The 25,215-nt window shown below is 48.1% G+C and overlaps 2 protein-coding genes and 1 long non-coding RNA gene across 4 annotated transcripts in view; 1 reads left to right on the forward strand and 2 right to left on the reverse strand.

Annotated features, from left to right (window-relative positions):
* fars2 (phenylalanyl-tRNA synthetase 2, mitochondrial) overlaps nucleotides 1-8,776 on the reverse strand; it is a 39,961-nt gene extending 31,185 nt beyond the window's left edge. Inside the window, exons 1-2 of one of the 2 annotated variants that reach the window (XM_084702646.1) lie at nucleotides 8,730-8,776; nucleotides 322-812 (exon numbers count right to left, since the gene is read on the reverse strand). In XM_084702646.1, coding sequence (XP_084558772.1) covers nucleotides 322-794 — 473 coding nt within the window. In that variant the 5' untranslated portion in view covers nucleotides 795-812; nucleotides 8,730-8,776. The remainder of the gene's footprint in view (nucleotides 1-321; nucleotides 813-8,729) is intronic. The other variant, XM_084702647.1, reaches the window with a different exon arrangement.
* Nucleotides 8,777-8,970: 194 nt separating this feature from the next.
* lyrm4b (LYR motif containing 4) lies at nucleotides 8,971-25,194 on the forward strand. Its single transcript, XM_084702650.1, has 3 exons — nucleotides 8,971-9,089; nucleotides 13,246-13,366; nucleotides 24,638-25,194. Exons 1-3 carry the CDS (start codon nucleotides 9,004-9,006, stop codon nucleotides 24,689-24,691), a joined length of 261 nt encoding a protein of 86 aa, XP_084558776.1. The 5' UTR covers nucleotides 8,971-9,003; the 3' UTR covers nucleotides 24,692-25,194.
* LOC146274861 (uncharacterized) lies at nucleotides 20,842-21,652 on the reverse strand. The gene is made up of 3 exons (XR_014766396.1): nucleotides 21,434-21,652; nucleotides 21,224-21,290; nucleotides 20,842-20,941 (listed from the first exon to the last, which is right to left on the reverse strand). It is a non-coding gene; the product is annotated as an uncharacterized LOC146274861 (long non-coding RNA).
* Nucleotides 25,195-25,215: the final 21 nt, after the last annotated feature.

Here is a 25,215-nt window from a genome sequence, read left to right on the forward strand (position 1 = left end):
AAAGGACCACGTTCAGTCAATGGGTGAATGAATGATTGTGTAAATGAATGAATGAATGAGGGAGTGGGTGAATTAGTGAATTCATGAACAAATAAATGAATGAATAAAGGAATGTATGAATGAAAAAAAAGCAAACTGCTTATAGGAAACTGTGGTAGCATCGTCACAATATAGGATGCTCATCTTAATGTCCTTGCTTTGGAGGGGTTTCATGGTGGTTTGCACCAAACCACCATGAAACCCCCCATTTGTTGTCTTATAAACTAATGAGCCTGGATGAATCTGTGCGTGAGTGAATGAGTGAGGTAATGAATGGAGCACCTGTTGAGGTAGTAGTTGTCGCCTCTTTTCCTGCTCGGGTGGTTGGCTGGGATCAACAGGCTGTCAAAGTTCTGTTCCACCGTTACCACGGGACTCAGGTTGTCATAGACGCTGAATAGCGGGTTTCCACGGTGAGCGGTGTAGATGGAGTAGAAGTGGGTTTTGATTCGCTCTTTGATCAGCCATAATGGATGATGTGACTGGTTGTGCAGGTTGCGGCCGACCTTGGAAAGGATCTTGGGAGTCACATTGGTGAAGTCGTCCCGAGGGTGGGCGTGGCCTAACACCTCCACGGACTCTGGGCCATTCAGAGGCTGAGGGGTGGATCTGTCAGTGGTGAAGTGGCGGCAGAAGGGTAAGACTCTATGGGAGGGCAGGTTGCCATTGGCTTGGGTGCAGTGGTGCGGCCAATGGCGAGGTAAGGATTCCAGGAAGGGGAGGAGCAAGGGGAGGGTCCTGCAGTGTACCCTCATGATGATTGGTCCATGGACCTAAGGTAGGACAAAGGAAGGTGACTTCATCAGCAACGTGGCTGAAACTACTCTACTGGTGGGATCTGAACCTACAGAATTTGACATATCCACACACACACACACACGCACACACGCACACACGCTCGTGGGTAGTGTGCACACACACACATGCCCTCACTCTGTCCTCTGAGATCTAATATAGACAGAGAGCACATTAAATATAGGATCAGTGCTGTTATGATGAACTGGAGATGAGAGGGCTGAATTCTATGAGAACAAGTTAATTGAATCAACTCAGTGTGAACATCTCTTCCCCTCCTTCTCATTCTGTCTCCCTCCTTCTCTTAACCTCTCTCTCCCTCCTTCTCTTAACCTCTCTCTCCCTCCTTCTCTTAACCTCTCTCTCTCTCCTTCTGTGACACGCTCACACTTTTTGACTGTTGTGCTCTGAAGGACAGAGAGCATGAGAGAAAAGAAGAAAAGGAAGAGAGGAGAGGAGCATGAATCTCTGGCTAACACAGGCCATCTAGATATCTATCAAATATTTACCCTTCTACCTATGCTGCCCTCCATCTTTTCTTCCCTCTCTCACCCTGAAGGAGAACAGAGGACAGAAAAAGACTTTGCTGTTCATCCCTCATTTCTATTGTATCCTCTCTCTTACCAACCCCTATGTCATCTGAGGATAGACACATGGTACAGAGATAAGACATCTAAAATAATACTCCGCACACACACACACACACACACACATACACTAACACAATCACACACACACACACCCTTCATCTTTACAGGGACATTCTAAAGACAAAGGGTGTAGCATTGCAGGGGTATTGCAGCAAAGTGGATTACCTGCTGTAATCCAGGAAGCTCTTAGCTCTGTGAGGCTCATGTTCAACTTTGTAATATTGGGAATGGATGGCATTATAAACAGAAAGATCAGGCCCACACACACGCACACAGCCACACACACACATGCAAACACACGCACATACACACACACACACAGCCACACACGCACACCCTCACTGATTAAGTGGGTGGACCAGCTGGCAGCCTGAACAGGAAGTAGAAAGTGTAGGAGGAGGTCTGGCGTTGTCATGGCACCTGTGTAGAGAGGTCACTCTGGGCCTGGGGCCAGGGCAACCCTGAAACTAGAGAGGAACAGGTGTTCTCTCTCTCTCTCATTCCCTTTCTCGCTCACTCTACCTCTTCACCTCCCTGGTCCCGCCGCCCCCCCCCCCCCCCAACCTGGCAGGTTCACCATCGTGAAGGGGTATCTCCGTGCCCCGCCCCCGCACCCACCAGTGTCCCTGTCCTTCCTGCCCCTCGCGCTTTGCTTACTGTTAGCTTTCCTGTTAGCATGCGCACAACCAATCACAGTCCTACTGCCATCAGCTTGTTTTAGATCTCCTTCCCTGCAGTCTTGGCCTGGCCAAGCGGTCACGTTGCCATGACACCCACACACTCTCAGAGGCTTCCAGAACAATCTTCGATAAATGAGTATTTCAGACAATTTTCTAATATTCTTAAATTATCCTACTTGATACTAACACCTTCACTTGTTGCTGTCTCCAACCAAGAGAGGAGAGGAGGAGGAGAGGAGAGGGGAGGAGGAGAGGGAAAGAGAAGAAGGAAGGAGAGGAGAGGAGGAGAGGGAAGGAAAGGAGAGAAGGGAGGAGAGGGAAGAAGAGGATGAGAGGGAAGGGGAGGAGGAGAGGGAAGGTGAGGAGGGGGAAGGGGAGGAGGAGAGGGAAGGGGAGGAGGGGGAAGGAGAGGAGGAGAGGGAAGGGGAGGAAAGGGAGGAGGAGGAGGGGGAAGGGGAGGAGGAGAGGGAAGAAGAGGATGAGAGGAAAGGGGAAGAAAGGGAGGAGGAGGAGGGGGAAGGGGAGGAGGAAAGGGGAAGGGGAGGAGGAGAGGAGGAGAGGGAAGGAGAGGAGGAGGGGGAAGGGGAGGAGGAGAGGGAAGGGGAGGAGGAGAGGAGAGGGAAGGGGAGGAAGAGAGGGGAGGAGAGGACGTAGCGGCACTAACAGGGTACATTTTTATGGGCGTATGAGAAATGTGCCGAGGCTGCAATCCTTCTGCCGTCACTACTGGGCCCATATATTCACTCTGTTCCTCCTCACCGTGTGTCACTACTCAGCAGCATCACACACACACCCAGACACACACACACACACACATACCCAGACACACATATATACAAAGACACATACAGTGTCTGTAGAGTGTAGGGGGCAGAGCAGTTTGCACTAGGCCTTTCATTGAACAACTGGCTGGTCTGGGGGAATACAACCAGGAGTTGAGAGTGTGTGTATGTGTGTGTGTGTGACTGAGTGAGTCCAGAGGCCACAGGCACCCTGACCAGCAGGTGTTTGGGTCACACCCTGTGCTGCTGGGTGATTTAAAGAGCCAGATTAAAGTGCTGAAAGACACAAGACACAGCAGAAGAGTGTTTCCTCTAGAATAAGACTTATTGATTGGCGTTCAGGACTTGATCTTCAGGGAGATATCAGACTCCAGCTGGATCAATCAGACACGGTCGAGTTCAGCGTTTAATACGCTCCCTACTCCTCTGCAGTCCCTGCTGTCAAATCAACCAGACGGATGAATATGAGGAAATACAGGAACAGTCCAGAGCACTCCCAACCACGCCCCTCTCTCCCCTTATCTCTCTTCCTTTATCTCTCTCTCCCTTTCTCTCTCTCCCTTTGTCTATCCCTCTCTCTCCCGTTACAGTTTCTCTCTCTGTCCCATTATCTCTCTCTCTCTCTCTTTCTACCGTTATCTCTCTACCTTTACAATATCTATACCGCTATCTCTCTCTCTCTCCTCACTTTGCAGTGCCCCCTCTTTCTCACACTACCTTTATCTTTCTTCTTCTCTCTTCAATAACCACAGGGCATATAAAACAGTAGAATCTTCACTGTAGAAGTTGAGAGGACTGGAAAAAGGCTGACTAAGCTAGGTGCGTCACAGGTCAGTTTTTGTCTACACGTGTGTCAACAGACCGTACGTGCATACACACACACAAATAGATATATTAATATGTAATTTTTTCGGATAAACTTTTTTGAGAAACTTTAACTGCTCCTCCTTTCCCTTGTTCCTCAGTACAATTTTCTAAAACTATAGATGGCTAAACAGAATACTCCCCACCCCTCCCACACACACACACACACACACACACACACCACAGGAAAGGCTTCAACAGGCTCAGAGACGTGTTCTATCACAGTGTCAGATTTCTCTCATCAAAGTCAGAGGGAAGCTCCAGTCTCTTTCCTTTTTTATTTCTCTCCAAATCCCCCTTTCATGACCCACGGCTTTCCTCACACACCCTGCCTCATCTCACCTTAAGACTGTGTGTGTGTGTGTGTGTGTGTGTGTGAGCAGGGCCTGATTCTGGGGACCCAGCAGGTACAGGAAGAGCTTTAATGAACAGATGGATGGAGAACACACACACAATCACACACACAAACACACACAGGCTGGTTACCACACCAGAGAGGCTGAGTAACCAGAAAGCAGAGAGGGGTGAAATGAGACAGGACACGAAGCATGTTATGAAAACCTGCAGCCCACCCTCAAACACGCACACACACACACACACACACACACACACACACACACACATCTATCTCTAACTTAGGAGCCACGTCTCAACAGATGTTAGACAAACCCCTTTAACTTTAAGTCTTTTATTGTCAGATGCACAGAACAATACAGGGTCAGACTGGGCACTGAATTTCTTAGGACAAGACAATGCAAAGTAACCTGGCATAAACATAACATATAAGTACACAGAACATAGATTACATCTATCTATTACATCTCTAAAAATTAAAAAAGCTAAAAAGCTAAAGCTAAAACCATACAACAACTAACAGACCATCCTATGGGGGCTGGAGCAGGCAGGTTCTATCTGGCTTGTGTCTCAAAAACACACTCTGGCAATTCCCCACAATTATCACAGGGGCTAATTTGTCTAAATGTCAGGCAAACTAATGCTTTCAACCTCACACACTATCATTAGAGAGCCAGAATTGGCCTAATGGAATCACCACTGTCCTCTCTCCACTGCAGAGGCCAGGAACTCTCACACACACACACACACACACACACACACACACACACACCCAAAGGCAGGCAGCAGACACGCACACATGCATTCTTACACACACACACACACACACACAAAATTGACACAAAAAAAGGCTCTCAAAGTCCCTAGAAGGCATAGCTCCTTGCAATTCTAACAGTATAATTTTGTTACTACATGAACAGGATGTGTGTGTGTGTTTGTGGCTTGTGCTCAGTCTGTAGGCTATGGAGTATTGATAATGTACATTTAACATTCTACTTTGGCCACTGATTGCCATGTTAGCAGACCGTTGTGCACAGCTAAATCGCTGCAATGACGCCAAGCAATAACACCAGCAGTTCAAAACACCAACCCAGGTACGTATGTCATGGATTCAGAGGCACCATAAGGATCAGTGAGTCTGTCTGTACTCTAACAGTATCTGCAGCCTCCTCACCTGGTCTTAGTGCCCCTGGCCCCAGGAGGTGGTAGGGAGAGGACAGACCATAATAAAAGAAAGAGACACACCCTCCCCCCACTCCACAGTAGGTTAACAGGCTAACAAAGACTTGTACCCACAGCCTAATGGCTTGGCAATAACTCTCCAATGCTAATTGCCAATTATTGATTGGTAGGAGGATGTGAGTGGGAGTTAGTCCGTTAGCTATATGAAACAGTAAGGTCTGGAGGGTGTGTGTGTGTGTGTGTGGGGGGGGGGGGCTAAATTGTTATTTTTTGCTTAATTTCGGTGGATGGAGGAAGGGAGGATGGGAGACATGGAGCGAAGGTGGAAGAGGGGAGGGGGAAGAGAGTCTGAAAGGAAAAAGGTAGCAGAAAGCAGGGAGTGAGAGATTGAGGGAGGGATCGAGGGAAGGAGTTCAGAAGGCAAATCAGTGTTTGGTTAAGTGCTGCAATGTTTTTGCCCATGAGAATGAAGTGAGGTCCAGGCCAGAGGACTCAGCTGCTATTGGAGTCCGCTTGTTTTGGCTGCTTGTGCGTCCCTGACGCCCGCCTCAGCAGATGGTGGTGCAGCAGGCGGGATCAATCCTCATTTAGATAGAGTTGCTGGGTTCACAAGAGACCATGGCTTGTTCGTGTCTCTCTCTCACACACACTCTTCTCACTCCCCTATCTCTGTCCCTTCTTTTTTTCATCCCACTACGCCCCCCATCCCCTTTCTCTTCTATCTCTATTACTCCTCTCTGACCTCTAGCTCCTCCCCCCTCCCCTCTGAGTGATGCAGTCCCAGAGGCTACCAGCCAGTGAAGATGAACTTGTTTAATTTCCGCTAAGAGACTGAAACCAACTAATAAACCACATCGTCCCCTCTCGTTTTTCTCTGATGCTCAGTCACTCTTGCTCCCTCTCCCTCACTGGGGGCATGATCAGTGCAACCTACTGCTGGTGGACAATGGCAGTATTCAGGTAAGACTCGAGTCAGCCGGTAAACTACATTAACAACAACAACTACAATGCAATGTTGAACACTGCCAAACAGGAGGCTGGGTCATGTCGTCGATCGACCTACTCTATGAGGGAAGAGGTAGACGAAGAGGAGAAGAGGAAGAGGAGGAAGGATGGGAAGGGGAGGCGGAGGGGAGGAGGGGGGAGCACGTGCAGGAAGAGGAGGATCGGAGGAGGCAGGGTCGCAGGCGTACCCCTAAGTCGTATTGTTCCGGGCTACTGCACAGAAGACAAGATCAATGGGATGAAAGGGCTTGTTCTGTCAGGCAGAGAGAAAGAGAGAGAGAAAGAGAGGAGGGAAAGAGAGAGTAAGAAGGAGAGCAAAAGAGGAAGAGAAGCAGAGAATTGGAGGGAGAGAAGATTATAAAGAGGATAGGAGTGCAGTCACCCAAAAATGAGTTAGATGACCGGATACTAACCTGACAGCAGAGAGCATGGAGAAAAATGAGAGAGAGAGAAACAGGAGAAAGAAAGATTGAAAGAGACAGATAGGAGTAGAGAAGGGCGGTGAGGTAGAGAAAAAACTAAGAGGGAGATACAAAGATAAGAGGGAGCCAGTTACAGAGGGAGAGAAAGACAGAAAGACTGAGAGAGAGACATATAGAAGAGAGAGAAAGAGAGAGAGAGAGAGAGAGAGAGAGAGAGAGAGAGAGAGAGAGAGAGAGAGAGAGAGAGTGTACAGAGCTTGTGGTGTCACAGCAGGTTGTCAGATGATGCCCACACTGCATGTGCACACTGATCCATAGAGGAGAGAAGACCAAAGAACCAAGAAACTCTAACGCCCTCTGGATCAACATGAGGGCGGCTCCTGCGAGTGTGTGTGTGTGTATATGTTTGTGCCTGTAAGTAAGTGTGTGTGTGTGTGTATGTGTGTGTGTGTGTGTGTTATCAGTACTTGTTAGGGGAATAAATAATATGGGATACAAACATATCATGTTAGAACTTTTGTTCTTAGGCTATAGTACTTATAGAGTAACAGACTAGCTGCTCACCACCCTCCACATCTAAACCATACTGATCAGTCTGGGAACACACTCCAGCTGCAACGCTCTGTATTGACCATGGTGTCTAGCAGCTTTGTCATCAGTCACTACTACAACTGCCACACACATACACACACTGTCACAATAGACTATTACATCCATGTGACATCTTAAACTGAACCTCACAGCTCACCAGTCTTAATTAGACCAATGTGTGAGATGAATCAATTGACTCCATTGACCTCTTTAAGCACAACACACACACACACACACAGGGATCTGACACAGGCAGACAGAGAGACACACACACACTGCTGACCTTTTCAGCGAGAGGCAGGGTATCAGTAAACAGGTTGTGACTGTGACCTTCTCTGGAACGAGCTAAAATGCGTAACTACCCCCTCCCCATTCCCCCACACACATCATCCCTTAATCAGTCAAGTACATCATCTATAAAATAAATCAATTGATCCCCATGACACAATGCTATACCAGGACAAAGTCCTGAACAAAAACACATCTGCACCTCACCTGGACATGCGCGGACCAGACTGCATTCATGAACACAGACAGAGCAGGTAGGCTAGGGGACAGGATGTTCTGATCGACTTTTCCACCTGAAAGAGCCTACTGATGCGACAACACCATGTCCCCTTCCTTCTCTTTCACTTCACTCAAATGTCAGTGTGCAGTGCTTGTTTCAACTAAGAACCAACTTGGCTCAACACGAGTCTAATCGTGTACAAGCCAAATAAATATTTAAATGTCGTTAAGATATGATCATTTCATGCGACATCTGTTTTATTGCATTTTGTTTCCCTGTAAGATTACTAAAGTTTTGTAGAAGCCTACATGCGAAAGCGACTACAAAGTGAGTTATGGGTCGAGCAACGACATGTCACCTTTGTGCTCGGCGCATATCTCAAGTTTGGGATTTAATGTAGGACAAGTTCTACCCCTACCAGCAGTAGAACTACTTCATTTCCAAACAGTTGAGCTCTTGTTAGATAACCAATACCATAAAGGTCGTGGAGGTTCCAGCAATGTCCTAATCTACGTTCTATTAGTAAACGGTGTGCTGGTGGACTGTGGTCCTGCATTTTGATGAATGCCTGTCTTTAGGTTGTGTAACCACCTCCAAAAGTAAGAGTCTTACTCTTAGTCTTACTAAGAACAAGCTACGGAACTTCATTGGAGGTTTGAAGATTCCTACCCTCCCAAAGAACCATGGGATGCTATCTTTGCTTGGCTGAAACGACCTTGTGGAGCATTATAATGCCATAATACGTTACCGGCAGGTAAAATGTACTGTTCGCCATATGTAAACATATGTTATTTATTCGGTAAATTACACAGCAGTGGCATTAAATACAGCAAAAAAGAGAGCTGCAAAGCACTCACCTTACTTAGCGGTACTGTCACAACTGAGCGCAGGGTTGTTTTGAGAGCTCCAAAGATATGCCTGTAAAATTATAAGATATATATTAGTATTTCAAGACAAAAGTCAGAATTTAAGTTTATAGTATATATGCAGTGGTATTTTAAGGCTGCATTTAAAAACATAGGTGAAAACGAGGGACAAAATGTAGGATTGTATAAGTACTTTGGTACCGGCGCTGTCTAAACCCTCTTTCTTAAGGGTCCTGATCTCGAAGGTCGCCGCCTTGTTTGCAACATGTCAACGTCCACGAGAATACAAGTGCTGTCCCTGTACCGCTTGTTATTGAAAGAAAGCAAGAAATTCCCTTCATACAACTACAGGTAAATACATTCTAACATTATGTCATTCAGACTAGGTTAAATAATTGATTTTCAGCCGTTGTTATTACTCTAAACCGTCACCATGAAGCTTAGCATCTCCTGTTTACATGAGCAGCCGCTTGTATAAATGTACAGTTGTCTGAATGTTCAGCTATCGAGCCACGCTTCTCATTAGGTAAAGTGTAGCTTAGTTCACAATAACACAGTCATTCACGGAAGACTTAACATGGTGTGAAATTCCTTAAATTGACTGCAACGCCTAAACGTTTAGATTACCTTACTAATAATTTGGATGTCACTTGCAGCTTCGATAGCAATGCACACAAAACATTTAATACCAATTATATTCTGAGAAGATCAATGAGGTCCAAATTGCCCACCTTGATCTGATGTAGGATTAACTTAATCCGAGTTCCATTGTCATTATAGTGAAACGTTAATTAGCCGTGAGATTGTCAATCGTTGTTAACATTACAATTAAGGGTTAGTATTTTAGCTGCAAGAGTTGATTCAGGAAGTCTTGTTATAATCATGAATATTGCATCGTTAGACGTATCCTGTCCTAATACACTGAATACAAACCCTGAACGTTTTTTTCTTTGTTTATTGGTTTTTAATGGTCACCCTATTTGTGGGTTAGGGTCATCTAGAACCTTGCTAGATCATTAATTTTCACCAGAGAAAACAAAGCCATGGTTTTCTCTCTCCTTCATTCGTCTTGTCTTGTCCTCTCGATCTCTCCACTATTTACCTCTTTCTTTACCCTTTCATTCCTCTCATTTTCTCTCCACCTTTCCTGAAATAATGGGAAGTGACACATTACCCTTTATCGGAGTGTAAAGATGGCCGCTCCATGTCTTGGTAGGAGCTTAAAGCAGGGACAGTGCAGTTCCCCTAGGCGAGACCTCCACCAGAGGCTACAGAGATACAACGATACTTCAGAACTGAGAGAGAGGTTGAGGACAGCAGGAGGTGAGCAAGGGACAAGGAAGAGAAGAGAGCTGTTGCCCTCAGGCTAAACCTCCACCAGAGGCAATAGAACTGTTGGGAGAGGAGGGCAGAGCAGAGAGGGAGAAGGAGAGAGCAAAGAGGAAGGAGGAGAGAGAGGAGGACAGAGCAGAGAGGAAGGAGGAGCGAGAGGAGGAGAGAGCAGAGAGGAAGGTGGAAAGAGAGGAGGAGAGGGCAGAGAGGAAGGAGGAGAGTGAGGAGTGAAGAAGATGGAGGAGCGCGAGAGCAAAGAGGGAGGGGAAGATGAAGGAGGCAGGGTGAGTTGTGCACTTAGGCAGACAGATATAGCTCAGAGGAAGATATAGCTCAGAAGAAGATATAGCACAGAGGAAGATGGAAAAGAATCAAAGATTCAGAACAAGGAGGAAGTTCGCCGGTCTGAGTGAGCAGCAGGTAGACTAGATGAAGAGAGAAGGGAAGAGAGGTGGAAGAACATGCCGTGGTGTTCAACAGAGACGAGGCAGGAGAGAGGGCATGGGGGAAGGATTCAGAAAGGCAAAATAAAGATTCTCTGAGAAGCATAGAACAGGGACAGAGAGAAGACAGGGGGGAAAGAGGTAGACGATGAGGATGGTGACTGGTATTCTACGAGGATGGAGAAGACAGGAACAAGAGTGGGAGAGGAAGAGAGGACGGAGTGGGAAGGGTGGAGAGGGAGAGGATGTGGGGAGCTGTCAGTGTGTTCTGTCTGTGTGAAAGGAGCAGCGCTAGTTTATACACCCCAGTGTTGCTGCAGTCTCTTACCAGCCTGATCAGACACAAGTAGGGCATCTCTTACGTAGCAGTAAGCCTCCCTGCCTGCCCCCGTCTCTCTCTGACGATGCAGGGTGTGTCTGTGCGCAGATCTCCTGTTAGTCACAAAGACACGGGTCTGTCAGCAGCGGGAGCCTGACAAACCTCTGATGAATTAGTGATCACGGAAACCCAGGCTCATGGAGAATTCCCTGTGAAGTCTCTCTCTCCCTCTTTCTCTCTCCCACTTTCCCCTCCCTCTTTCGCTCTCTCTATCTGTCCTCCATCTCTCTCTCTACCCGTTTCTGTATTTCTCTCTTACTCCCCTCCCCTTTCCTCCATCCCCTCCCCTGACCCCGTCCCTCCCCCCTCTTTCCTCCAAATGTGTTGAGCTGTTGGGATCAAATGGGAGGTCTTGGAAGGGTGCATGGGTCTGTATTTAGCCCTGTTGGGCCTATGGGAGCCTGGGGGCTCCTTGTGGGCTACCCACTGACACTTAGTCTTCAAACAGACTCTAAACTCCACAGCTCACTCTGATCCTCTGTCTCACTTTGTCTGACGACAACACCCTTAATGCGGGTTGGCGCTGATGTCGTTTTGGCTGTGTGCGTGCTGGCGTTGGTATGATGTGCGCACGAGTCATTAGTTGTTTCTCTCTCTCCGAGCCGTACAGTTCGGAACCCTGAGTCTCATTAAAAGTGCTCCTCGTTAGCGTGTAGAACCTATACACCGTCGGAATAATCAGCATCATTATCAGGATTACTAACCACTGGTGGTAGGGGAGGGCGTCTCGCACTGATGATGTCACCGTGTCAGATCGTTCCTCAGGGAGATGCATGACTCTACTCTGTGTGAAAGAACTCACATACTGTAAAAGTCACTGGAAATACCTTTCTGGTACCTTTTTCTCAGACACCAAAAAGGAACTGACAGAAACAAATGTGTACTGGATAATTATTAAATGAAGGAAGGTGTTCTTGTTCATTTGTGTGATTGAACGAGGTTGTGGCTTTGACTCATCCGACAGTACTGTATGGTCAATCAGAAATGCAGAATGATGCTTAACAGCTCTGTAATAGCTTTGTAATAGATGCATTTATAGGTTCATCTATAATTCACCAACCATTATAATCATGCAAAATGTCGAAGTCAGGATTTAAATCTCAATAATCCTTGTGTCCTTCACTGAGATAAATTTGAGTTTACCAAACCACTGTGAAGGAAGCTTGCTAGTTCCCATGTTACACAGGAAGTGATGTATGGTTCTCCATCCTGTTGAATGTCTTTTGGACCTATCCAGTAAATCACAGAGTGATTTAGATAAAAAGCTAAGTGTCTTTTGTTTTCTAGGCCTTCAGAAATTTCCAGAAAAAAGATACTTGGATTAGAGTGATTAGTGCGAGAGCATTATGAGTAAACATCTTCATTCTGTCTTGGGCTCTTGTTGCTGTGGGCTACAGATCAGTCTCCTATGAGTCACTCCTGGTGTTGGATCCAAGATGGCTGACTCAGAGAAGAGGAAGAGAGAAAGGGACACACACATGTCACTTTATCCTTCCACTGCCCCCCATCCACCCTCCACCCCTCCTGTCACGCGCACACACACACACACACACACACACACTCCACACAAAGGCCTACAGTACAGCACACACACACACACACATTCCTCCTTCCTGTCTAATCTGGCTTGATCCCTCCATCTCTATTCTGTTAGCTGGGACAGAGGAGGCAGATGGAAGACATGGTTAGTCAGGCTGCTCTTTCCAAGAACACACACACACACACACACACACATGGGGCTTATATACGCACACACACATTGAAACTAGCTTCTTGTCTTGCATGAATCAGTTGGTGACAGAGCAAGCAGGCTGAATGTCTGACCACCGGTGTACAGCTCAGCGCTCTAACAAGCTGTCTCCAGCTGGTCCTATCTCCCCTCCATCCCCCCCTCTATCTTTCTACTCCCTACATCCCTCTCTCCCCCTGCATCCCTTTCTCCCTTTCTCCAACTCTCATTCCTATGAGCACACACTCACAAACCCACGCAGACCTCTCTTCCATATCTGAGTCTGTCAGGCAGCCTCTTCTCTGTTACACACACACACACACACACACACACCCGCACACACATTCGCACACATCTCCTCATCACTCTGGTCTTTGTTAGGGCGGAGCCTCCCAGGGCCCTGACAGGAAGTCCCTTTGATCTACAAATCTTTGGATGTGGTGAACTTCCTGTCTGCTTCTCACAGACCCTAGCTGCCAGATAAAAGCCTATCCTCTCTCTTCTCTCTCCTCTCCAGTCTTCTCCTCGTCTTATTTTTCTTCCTCGTTTGTGTGCATCGTATGTGATTTGTGAATTCAAATAAAACATGTAAGGTGTGCGTGACTATGTGTGTGTGTGTTTCAGGACCTATGCATTGCGGCGGGTGAGAGATGCCTTCAGAGAGAACCAGAAGGTAGAGGACCCCAAAGCTGTGGATGAACTGCTGCACAACGCACAAAACACTCTGGCTGTCATACAGAGACAAGTGAGGACACACACACACACACATGGATATACACATGGACACTCACACACACACACACACACACACACACTCCAGGGGGTAACTTGTAGATGAACACCTGTTTATCGCCCACCTGTCCGCCGGCATTTCCGTAGCAATGCCGCTGGGCTAATCACCGCTGATGCCCTGCTGTTGGGTGCTTTGTACCCATAATGCACTAGAAGCCTCCCAGCCAATCCCAGGGGAGTGTGGCCTACCCAGCTTTCTCTCTTTCTGTCGTCTCTTTCTCTGTTTTCCTTTCATCTCTAACTTGTTCTCACCTCTCTCAAATTCAGATTCAGGCAGGAGAACAGTTCCAAAGCTATAGTTAAATATGAGGCCAATCGGTGTAATAGGTAAATGTGTTAATAGTATTTATTCATTTCTCAGTTGTCTCTGACTCTCTCTGCCCTCCCCCCAAACCGACGGCACGTACTGGACACACATCTCCTATCAGGAGCACGGCTGTCCAGCACATATTCAGTTGAGTCTTTCAGTTCATTGACAGACGGTTCAGATCAGCTGTGGAATGATACCAGTATTGATCGATTTTACATGTCCTGACCACAGTAAGCAGGCACGCATGAAAGTGTGCGTGTGTGCGTGTGTGTGTGTGTGTGTGTGTGCAGGGGAATGCAGATGGATGTGGGATGTGTATTGTGTGGGTGATATTGACCACTACTGCAACTGCTGGTTAGTGTGTGTGTGTGTGTTTGTGTGTGTGTGTTTGTGTACGTGTGCTTAGTCAGGCTCTTTCCAGCAGCACTCACCAGGATGACAAATCACACATTGCAGGCGTGCGCACACACACACAAGAACACACCCCCACACTCACTCTCTCCCACAGAGACACCACTTGAACTCATTTTGACAGTCCACACATTGTGCCAGGGTAAGCATGGCTCACACACACACACACACACACGCACACACACACCAGCAGGCTGAGCAGCATGCTGGGGGGTGGGGGCAGAGGAAGGAGTGGCACCACAACTCACACCGGGTATTTGGGTGCAGTGACTCATCCTGTGTTGGCACACTCACCCACATGGACCCATACATGCATATGTACTCGTGCATGAAGAAAACACACTAGCGTTCTCCAAAGCTCTTCCCCTCTTTTTCTGCTTCTCTCTCTCCCTGGCAAACTCTCGTTGCCATGTTGATTTTTCACTCCTCCCATACTGTCTGTCACATGACGTCACTCATCTGTTCAGCGTCCCGCTGTGTGGTTTGGGGCTGTTGACTCAGGTGGCAGGGTTGATCCCCCCCCGCCCCCTCATCTCAACCAGGCCCAGGGGGCTAGAAGGATGGAGCCTTCTCTCTCTCTGTTTCTCCAGATAATCTGGAACAAAAATGGTGGGAGGGGGAGGGGGTGCAGGATAACAAGATGTTCAACTTCCAGCCCCCAGCAAATACCTGCTTTGCACCTTTTGGCTCTCTCTTCTGTCTTCTTTTCTCTCTCCTCATCCTCCCTTTCCTGTAACTATGACTGTCATTAGGCTGGATGGGTGGGGAGAGCCTTTCACTTCAGGCTGACAGCAATACCCTGCCACTAAGGAGTTATGTGATTGGATAAGAAGGCAATAAGCAGGCGTGGGATTGGACAAAGCCATATTTATAGCAGCAGCAGATTGGCCCAGGGGAGTGCTGTGAACTACTACACCACAGAAATTTATGTTCTGTGTAAATGTAGTGTGTGATTGAATCGGTGCCCTGCCTGCCTGCCTGTCTACCTGGCTGCCTGCTTCTCTACCCGCCTGTCTGTCTACCTGCCTGTCTCCTGCCCCCCTCTCCCCCCTCCACTGAAAGTGTATCCAACTTGTGAATGAAGGGATTTTCAGGCTGATTTGCAGCCTGTACAGTTTAACCTCCTGGTTGAATGGAAGGGGGGATGGCATGTGTGTACTTCTCTTTTAAACAGAGAGAGAGAAAGAGTAAAAGAAGGATTCAACTCTCCAGAAGAAGGGAAACTGGTCTGGTGTGGTCAGGTTAGCTGGTCCACACCAGTGAAGCAGCAGTCGTAGTGAGTTTGGAGAACCATGGTGTTTGTTACAGCAGATAGTCCTGATACACCATGTTTACCAGTAGTCCAGATATATCAGTTCTCTGGAATCAACAGGTCACAACAGGAATCTGCAGTCTTCTGACTCACCCTGTTGTCGCAATCATACCAGCCCTGACCTCTGTGCTCCCTCCATCCCCCCCCTGTTTTCTGTTTCAGCAGTCTGAATCTGGGCCTAGTTTCAAACTCCTCCTCCTTCTGCCCCTTCTCATCCTCCTCCCTCAGTAAAAAGTTGCATTATTCTCCTGTCTGGTCGATTGTACTCTTTTCTGTCCTTCCTTCCTTCCTTCGTTCTCTCTCTCTCTCTCCTCTACTCATCTTTTTCTCCCTTGCGCTGCGGCAGAGAGCCAGGGATAGATGGAAGGAAGAGAGAGGCAGAGGGAGGGGAAGAGGGAGGGAGGCAAAGAGAGAAATGGTGAAAGGGAGGGTGGGAGGGAGGGAGGGAGGTAGAAAGAGGTAGAATATAAAGATGATGGATTACAGCTGCAGCCTGCTGTAGATGTAGCAGAGTACAGCATCATCTCCCCAAACAAATCTGCCCTTTTCTCTCTCCGAGCAGAACGGAGCGATGAACAGGAATATAATCTACTTTTCTAAACTCTCCTTCTCTATGTGTATATATATATATATATATATTTTATTATCCTTTACCTTCTTGTTGTGTGTGTGTGTGTGTCCTCGCAGACGCATAAGTGCGGGTGGCAGTGGCAGTCTGGGCTGTAACGACACTGCCACTGTGACAAGCAAAAACGTTAAATCAACAATTTCTCCATGTTACCTAGCTGCTGTGTTTGACCTGACATGCCTAGAGAGCTATATAGAAGATACAAGATGACAGACAGATACAATGATTCTGTGTGTGTTGCGTGTCTCCCTTGGTGATGTAGGGATATGGGGTGTATATTTCATCAGAAGTACAAGCATCCTTCAGGCCAGCAGTCATGCAGAGCCTCTGATGGAGCTGCTCAAAGTGATGCAGTTATCTTCCATGATCTCGCCACGCTTCAATCTCAACACTAGACTTCACCTATACTTTGTTGTTTTATTGTCTAATATCCTTTCATCTCTCTCTCTCTCTCTTTGTCTCTCTCTGGCATAGATTGCAATCTTATTGATTTGATCTTTTCCCCATCAAAAAAAAACTCTTAAACTTCATTTTTCGATCTAGAGTCAGAAACTAATGGGGTTAGCATTAGCGTAGCGTCTCAGAGTAGCAAATTCCTCAAGTGCGCTAATAGCTTTCTTAGCACTGGGATGTCTGCAGGCATCTACCATACATTAGCCAAGTGTCTCAGTGGAACAGAATCCACAGAGCTAGACAGATTATCTGGCACTGGGAGAGGGAAACAGACTAGTGTCAAAAAAAACATTTTTGTACAATTGTTCAGTCTCAACTTTCACACAGAACTGTCTCACACAGCAAAAGAATAAAAAAGTCTGGGAGTGAGATCTCACCAGTGTTTGACCATGTTCATATCAACCTGTGTCCTCGGCTGTTTGTGTTTGTTTACTCTCTAAAGTCCCTTATCCCTGTGTGTTTACTGCTGTGTGCGCGCCTGCACGTCTGTTTGAACATCTGTGTGCATGTGTGGGTCACCGTTTGGACCTGGGGGAGGAGAGGGATGAGAGGAGGGAATGAGGGAAGGGATGAGAGGGTGGAGGTAAGGGAGGGGGAAGGTGAGGGAGGGGTGAGTGGATGAGAGGGGGGATGAGGGGATGAGAGGGGGGATGAGAGGGCGGAGGTGAGGGAGGGGTGAGGGGATGAGAGGGGGGATGAGAGGGCGGAGGTGAGGGAGGGGATGAGAGGGGGGAGGTGAGGGGATCAGAGGGGGGAGGTGAGGGAGGGGTGAGGGGATGAGAGGGGGGAGGTGAGGGGATCAGAGGGGGGAGGTGAGGGAGGGGTGAGGGGATGAGAGGGGGGAGGTGAGGGGATCAGAGAGGGGAGGGGAGGGAGGGGTGAGGGGATGAGAGGGAGGAGGTGAGGGGATGAGAGGGGGAAAGCAGGTAGGCCTGTGGTTTTGTGTTTGTTGTTGGTCGAGGTGAAATGGCCATGAGAGGGTTGGAGGCTCCACAACACTGAAAAAACACTTTCCATTTCACACAAACATCAGTGTGTTGCCTGGATTGAAGTATTTCATCTGGTCTCCAACAGGGATGGTGAAACAGAGGAGAAGCTCAGAGTCACGCATTTCTCTCCTCTCCCCCCCTCTCTCTCCTCTACCTCTCTCTCCCTCTCCCTCTCCCTCTCCCTCTCTCTCTCCTCTATCTGTCTCTCTCTCTCTCTCCTCTATCTCTCTCTCCTCTCTCTCTCCTCTATCTCTCTCTGTCTCCTCTCTCTCTCTCTCTCCTCTATCTCTCTCTCTCCTCTGTCTCCTCTATCTCTCTCTCTCCTCTACCTCTCTCTCCTCTCCCTCTCCCTCTCTCTCCTCTATCTCTCTGTCTCCTATACCTCTCTCTCTCTCCTCTCTCTCTCTCTCCTCTCTGTCTCCTTTACCTCTCTCTCCTCTCCCTCTACCTCTCTCTCCTCTCTCTCTCTCTCTCTCCTCTATCTCTCTCTCTCTCCTCTGTCTCTCTCTCTCCTCTACCTCTCTCTCCTCTCCCTCTCCCTCTCTCTCCTCTATCTCTCTGTCTCCTCTACCTCTCTCTCCTCTCTCTCTCTCCTCTCTCTCCTCTCTCTCCTCTCCCTCTCCCTCTCTCTCCTCTATCTCTCTGTCTCCTCTACCTCTCTCTCTCCCTCTCTCTCCCCTCTCTCTCCCCTCTCTCTCCTCTCTCTCTCCTCTCTCTCTCTCCTCTCTCTCTCCTCTCTCTCCCTCCTCTAGCTCTTTCTAGCTCTATATATTGTTGTTTGCCATGAGATCCATGGTGGTAATATAGATCAGGTATCAGTGTTGTTGCTGTCAACAATGGTCCTGTGTCCAAGGTCGTGACCTGCTGTTAGTGGTCAGGGTCAGAGGTTACGACTGCTGCTGTGACAGACGAGAGCCAGGCGTGGCTCTGTCGGGGGGGGGGGGGGGGGGGGGGGAGCGATGAAGGGATGGCCTATCTGTCCGTTAGTGTGCTGATCGATGGGTCTGTTTGTCTCAGATCTGCTCTGGGAGATACCTCTGTTGTTAGAGTGTCACACACACACACACACACACACAGAATCTCATTCTCTTTGCCTGTGGCATGGATTCATCAGGTTCTCTTAAAGGCACAGGGGACTTTATTTTGTGTCTGTTTGCTCCCATGGAGGCTGACCCCCCCCCCCTTCTGCCTTTCTATTCCCTCTCCTCCTCCTCTTCTCTCCCTCCTCTTGTCTCCCTTCTTCTCTGTATGAGTACTCAACTTGCTGCAAACTCAGAAAAGTTTAGTTAAGATATAACATGATGGAGAGGGAGGGAGGAGGTAGAGAGGATGGAAAAGGGAGGCGGAGAGATTGGGGAGGGTAAGAACAATAATGAATAACTGGGCTGTCTATTATTAACCAAATACTCCTTTCCTACTTTTCGCTCCTCTCTCCCCCACTCTTCTGGCTTCTCTATGCTATGGACGAAAGCAAAGAATCAGAGTTTTGGAGCTAGGGGAACTCCAAAACTCAGACAGCACTGTGTCCACACACACACACAATGGCCTCGCAAAGGATGTCCACTCGTTCTACAACACTGTGTGTGTTTAACAGAGAGAGAGAATGAGAGAGATTACTTAGACAGGAATAGAGCAAAAATCGTATTTGTACGTGCAAGTGTGTTAAATTGAATTTATTATAATATGGGTGGTCAGACTGGGCCTGGGCTAATCCAATAGGTTAACACTTCCTAATTATTCTAGTCCTGTGACTTCATTGTCAAGTTAGATTTGTGTGAGCTAATTGGGCAGCGGTGTGTAGGTGGGTGTTGTGTAGCCACGGGAGCCAGACAGCAGAATATTGTAGCTTGTTCAGCCTTGCACTACAAGACCGCACTCCTACTTCAAACACATTCTCATACCTTATCACACTCACACACCTATACTTCACAAACGCACCGTCAAACACCACTCAAGCTTCGTAGCCAACACACACAGCCTCACTTGAGTGAGTGTGGTGTGAGGTCGCTGGGCACAGTGCCATGGTTAGTAATAGAGCTGTGAAACCACAGCGATTTTTAAAGGTCGGCAGGGGCGGGGCCTGGTACCGGGGAACGTTGATTGGGTCGTTAATGCAGGCTGCTCTGTCGCTCGGATATGGTTTGTGTGTCGGTGTGTGCGCGTGTGTGTGCGTGCGTCAAGTTGGGCACTTTCTTGTTAAAGCTTCAGTTGGAGATCGCATTGGTTTGAGATGTTTTTCATTATTCAGACCAGGAAGAAGAGAAACTCTTAACACACTTTACAGAGTGTGTGTGTGTGTGTGTGTGTTAAAGATAAACTTTTGTGTGTTGTTAACTGACCAACCCGACAACTGTGGAGAAGCAACATAATTGCCTTTGGAGGGGTGGGCAGGAAAGAGAGGGGGAGAGAAGGAGATGGGGAGGAGGAAAGAGAGGGGGTGCTGTAAAGGGAGAAGGAGAGGACAGGAGGGGAGGTGATGAGTCAAGGGAAGATGGGAGCCTTGGGGCATCATCTGTCTGGCCTCTCAAGGTCATACACTAGACAGCACTGCTCCTACACACACACACACACACATGGCTCCAGTAAGTATATCAGTGTGGTGTAATTAGAGAGGTCCCAGTAGCATGGTCTCGTTTAGCCACAGACTGTGGGGGGGGAGGGAGGGGGGGAAGGGAGGGAGGGGGGAAGGGGGGGGGAGGGAGGGGGAGGGAGGGAGGGAGGGGGGGGTCATGCCCAGGAGAGGGAAACACGGTTTCCCTCTCCATCCCTGCTTCTATCGTTTCAGCCTTACCTCTGGTGAGGTTTTCTGTTTCTGTCACTACTGTAGTGTGTGTGTGTGTGTGTGTGTGTGTGTGTGTGTGTGTGTGTGTGTGTGTGTGTGTGTGTGTGTGTGTGTGTGTGTGTGTGTGTGTGTGTGTGTGTGTGTGTGTGTGTGTGTGTGTGTGTGTGTGTGTGTGTGTGTGTGTGTGTGTGTGTGTGTGTGGGGGTGTGGGGGTGTGGGGGTGTGGGTGGGTGTGCGTGCGCTGTTTGAGTTAGAGACAAGCTGTTTTTGTGTGACAGTCTGAACAGATAAAGAAGCTAGTCTGTTTTTGTCGTTTTCAGACAGAACTCGATGTGCGTCGCGGTCGCCCATGGGTTCAACGCACAACTGACTAGGTGTTTGGGGTTGAGAGGATAGCGCAAAATGTCCGAAAAAAAACTAAACATATATTCCTACGCAGCAAAAAAGCAGCCTTGGTGCGGCTCAGACCATTGAAAATAGACGGGTTTCAGAGTGGCACTGTTGTCACGTTGTGTTGGAAAGGGACGATAATTGTTCCAAAAGTTTTCCCATACAATATTGCAGTTTAATGAAGGTGCAAATTCTCTCTCAAACACAGGTCTGCTTAGAGGTGTGCTTCATGTGTCTGGTACAGATGCTGCTGCTGGCGGGATAGAGAGAGAGAGAGAGAGAGAGAGCGAGAGAGAGAGCGAGAGAGAGAGCGAGAGAGAGAGCGAGAGAGAGAGCGAGAGAGAGAGAGCGAGGTGGATGGGGAGAAAGTGGCGGATGGGAGGGGAAGGGGGGGGGGGGGTGTAGATAGAGACATCAGAGGTTTAACATCTGAACACAATTTCCATAATACTCCAGGCTGTGTTTATTCAACTAAAACTTTCAGTCAGAGGCAAAATGCTCTCTTTCATTGACAGATGTCTCTCTCTCGCTCTACCTGACCAAACCTGTCTCTCCTCACACATTTATTCTCGGCCCCCTTCGGTTGCCACAGTAACCTGCACCTGCAAAAAAGTGAGAGACAGCAGGGGAGAGAGAGAAAGAGAGGACAAAGTAGGTTCAGTATGAATGCTGCAAGTATCCCTGCTCCAGTCCACCTACAGCATACTGTGTTAAATGTTAAGTGTCTGGTAAAAATAGTATGTACCTTGAAGAGGAGTGGAGAGAGTCGGGGAGGAAGGGAGAGCTTGAAGGGAGAGCTTGATGAATACTGCATGTTGGGTTTCAGTAGCAGAGAAGCCTCTGACTCCCCCCAACCTGAAGGGAGGAAGATCACAGAACCAGAGAACTGACCCCCTCTTCTTCCATCCACCTCTCCTCTCATCCCTCCTCATCTTCTCCCACCTCCCTTCCTCTCCTCTTCCCACTACCCCCTCCTCCCTTCTCCTCTTCCCACCCCCCCTCCTCCTCCTCATCTCACCCTCTCCTCCTCCTCTCACCCTCTCCTCCTCCTCCTCTCACCCTCTCCTCCTCCTCTCACCCTCTCCTCCTCCTCTCACCCTCTCCTCCTCCTCATCTCACCCTCTCCTCCTCCTCCTCCTCTCACCCTCTCCTCCTCCTCCCACCCCCTCCCCTCCTCCTCCTCCTCACCCTCTCCTCCTCCTCTCACCCTCTCCTCCTCCTCTCACCCTCTCCTCCTCTCTCCCCTCCCCTCCTCGTCCCTCTCTTGCAGACACCCGATTTTAAGTCTGATCCTCGATTTCTCGTCACCACTGCTCAGAGAAACCCACATCTTTTCTCACACACACACACACAAGTGCGCCCACACACACACACACGCGTCATGAGGTGATAACAAATGAACAGAAATACTCCCATCACCAGAGACTCAGAAGAAACTAAAGAGAGAGAGAGAGAAAGAGCGGGAGGGAGAAAGAGGCGGGTAGGTGAAGGGAGAGTGAGAGAGAGAGAGAGATCTGTGGTAGTGGAAGAGGAGGGTTAGAAATGGGGGAAGCCCACATTAACCTTTGCTGCTGTTTGTCTTTCTGCGTCTTCTCCTCCTCCTCCAGCGAGTCATGACTGGAGGGAAGCGCGTTCTTGTGGTTGTGTGCAAATATATATGCCTTCGTGCATTGCTGGATGCGTGTGTGTGCGTGTCCATTGTGTTCTATTGTTGAAGTAGACGACTGTGTGTGTGTGTGTGTGTGTGCGCGCGCGCGCAAGAGAGAGGCTCTTTAGTGACAGTCTATGAGATAGCTGCAGCAGACGCAGCGATTAGCATGAAAGCTGAGATCGTTGCGTCCTGATTGGTCAAGAGGGGGAGCAATGAGCCCGCCTCCATTCTCCACGCCCCCTCCACCAGCCCAGTCACGCACCGGGGGTGCACCTACAAAGGGAGTGTGTGTGTGAGAGAGGGAGAGAAGGACAGGGAAATGAACAGGATTGAAAAGGATGAAGCAGTAGATTGCCATTTGATGCTTTTCAAATGTAGCTGCTGCCCTCTAGTGGTGAAATATAGACACAACTCTTACACTGCAGCCTCTCTTAGCCTCCAAAGAGGCTGTCTGTGCCTTTTTGAGACAGGCACACACACTAGCATAAACACACGTTGACATGACTCTGACTAAGACGATGTGAACATGGTGAAAGAGAGAACCTGCATATAAACACAGAAGATCCGGCTGGTTGTTCACACAATCGCAGATATAATCACACGTTCTCTCCTTCTCATTTCTCACACATATTCCCAGCTGGAGGTGTAAAGACTGATTTGAGGCGTGTGTTCACAACGCACTGTCTGTGCGGTGTGACACACCACTGTCTCACTCAGATCACACACACATGCCTATAAACACAGTCATACAAGATATTCTCCTCTCTCTCCTTCTCTCTCTTTACCTCTCAGTCCTTCCATTTACCCGCCTCGCCAATCATCTTCCTGTTCACCCATCTCCCTCCTTCCTTCCTCCATCTCTCCTTCCTCCCATCCCTCCCTCCCTCTCGTCCTTCAGAAGTCTCCGTTATGACACCAGGCCAGCTGTTATTCTGGCTTTGATATCTGGGGGAAACATCTGCCCTCTAGCCAGCTGAACACTGGGTGGTGTGTGTGAGCAAATATTCCTAACTGCAGCACTAAGTCTCTGCTGGGGGCAGGGGGCACTGATAGGAGGACAAGGAGGTAGTGGGGAGAGTAGAGTAGATGGAGGGAGGAGGAGATGGTGGGAATAAAAGAGGAGGAGGAGGAGGAGGAGAGAAGGGGGGTGGTACTGTATGTTGTATGTAAAAGGTATTGAATATTAGAAGTAATTATGGGAGGGACAGAGAAAGATCAAGGGAACACTAGATTGGACCAGCTACAGTTAAGTGTTTGAGGAGTTTGAAAGACTTTGTAATGTCAGCAGCAGCAGCCGTGTGTGTGTGTGTGTGTGTGTGTGTGTGTGTGTGTGTGTGTGTGTGTGTGTGTGTGTGTGTGTGTGTGTGTGTGTGTGTGTGTGTGTGTGTGTGTGTGTGTGTGTGTGTGTGTGTGTGTGTGTGTGTGTGTGTGTGTGTGTGTGTGTGTGTGTGTGTGAGACCATAGGGTGCATGGCATCTGAAGGTCAAGGACATGCCAGTCTGCAGTTTCTCTCTGGGCACACAGGTGCCCATCCCCAGGGGTGCCATCCTCTAGAACACACACACATGCTCATTCACACACACACATGCTCATTCACACACATGCTCATTCACACACATGCTCATTCACACACACGCTCATTCACACACACGCAAACTTAATTCCCCTGCTGAGGTCAGGAAATAGTGTTATTTTGCTACAGAGGCAACTGAGGTTATCCTGGAGGTAAGAGACTGTGTGTATGCGTGTGCGTGTGACAGGAATGAAGGGAAAGAAATTGTGTGTTTGTGTGAGAAAGCTTTCTTCCCTCTTGGGTGGGCTACAGTTTAATATAGGTGTGTCTCTGTCATGCACACACACTCCAAACACCTGTCATAATGTCTTCATTAATATTAGACTTTTTAATAAATGTCATCAATTTAATGAACGTGTCAAACCTGTCATGGAAAAGTTCTTCAGCACTGTACTCCCTTATGAAATTTCTGGCAAACCAACACTGCAGATTACGAATTTGACGTCCTTAGCAAAAACATTGAAGTATTTCCACACCGCTGACATGATTGCCCTTTGCTGGCAAGCGCTGTGATAATGGCTAGATCGAATGAGAGATTTTTTTGGCGGCCGAACTTTCAGTGCATCCCTGGTGTAACTATTCTGCACTGAAGCATAATGTTCTTTCCCTGAGGAGAGGGGCCCTCCACCTACACTAAATGTATGTGTCTGTCGTTATCTAGTTCTATCTCTCTTTCTATATACAGTGTATATACATTTACCTCTCTCTATCTCCTCCTCACACAGGTGTCTTTAGGAATGATGTATGAAATTCAGAAGACCATAATAGAGAGGAACTGACACCAGCCAAACAGATGGGAGGGATGAGAGGAAGTGAAGAAGATGGAGGACTCAACTCACACAGGATTTCTTGTTTTGGTTCAAGGAATGTATAAAACAGGAAGCATCAGAGACCTTGTAACCCTGAACAGTGTTCTGGGTACCTCCTATGGTCCATCATAAATTGCATGCAGCAGCTCTCATGCTTCCTGCTTTGATAAAAGTCCTCATTTTGAATCACTTTGTTGACAGTGCAGCGACGACATCATCCACTGATGTAAAAGTACTTTTACTCCTCGTTACCTTGGTGCTGTGATTCATGATGATGTATGACAATTACATGATAGTCGTGCCATTATCATAGTCATGGCCATCCTGTACATTGCTGTATGTGAGTGACATGATCAGCGTAAGCCTTGACCCCATCCAGGATATATCTGCTTGACTGTACTGTATATAAGGGTTGCTCTCATGTGAGATGCTGTTTAAATACATGAAATATTAAATGAAATCCATGTACTGAACATCAGCAACTCTTCTTTTTT

Source organism: Hypomesus nipponensis, chromosome 8 (genome assembly GCF_054491055.1).
Source record: "Hypomesus nipponensis isolate SF chromosome 8, ASM5449105v1, whole genome shotgun sequence".
Lineage (NCBI taxonomy): Eukaryota > Metazoa > Chordata > Actinopteri > Osmeriformes > Osmeridae > Hypomesus > Hypomesus nipponensis.

Excerpts from the sequence above, each read along its gene's own strand:
- lyrm4b (XM_084702650.1), top strand. The coding sequence starts at position 9,004 with ATGTCAACGTCCACGAGAATACAAGTGCTGTCCCTGTACCGCTTGTTA. Across the intron at positions 9,090-13,245 it reads TTCCCTTCATACAACTACAG|GACCTATGCATTGCGGCGGG; the intron begins GTAAATACATTC and ends TGTGTGTTTCAG. Across the intron at positions 13,367-24,637 it reads TGGCTGTCATACAGAGACAA|GTGTCTTTAGGAATGATGTA; the intron begins GTGAGGACACAC and ends CTCCTCACACAG.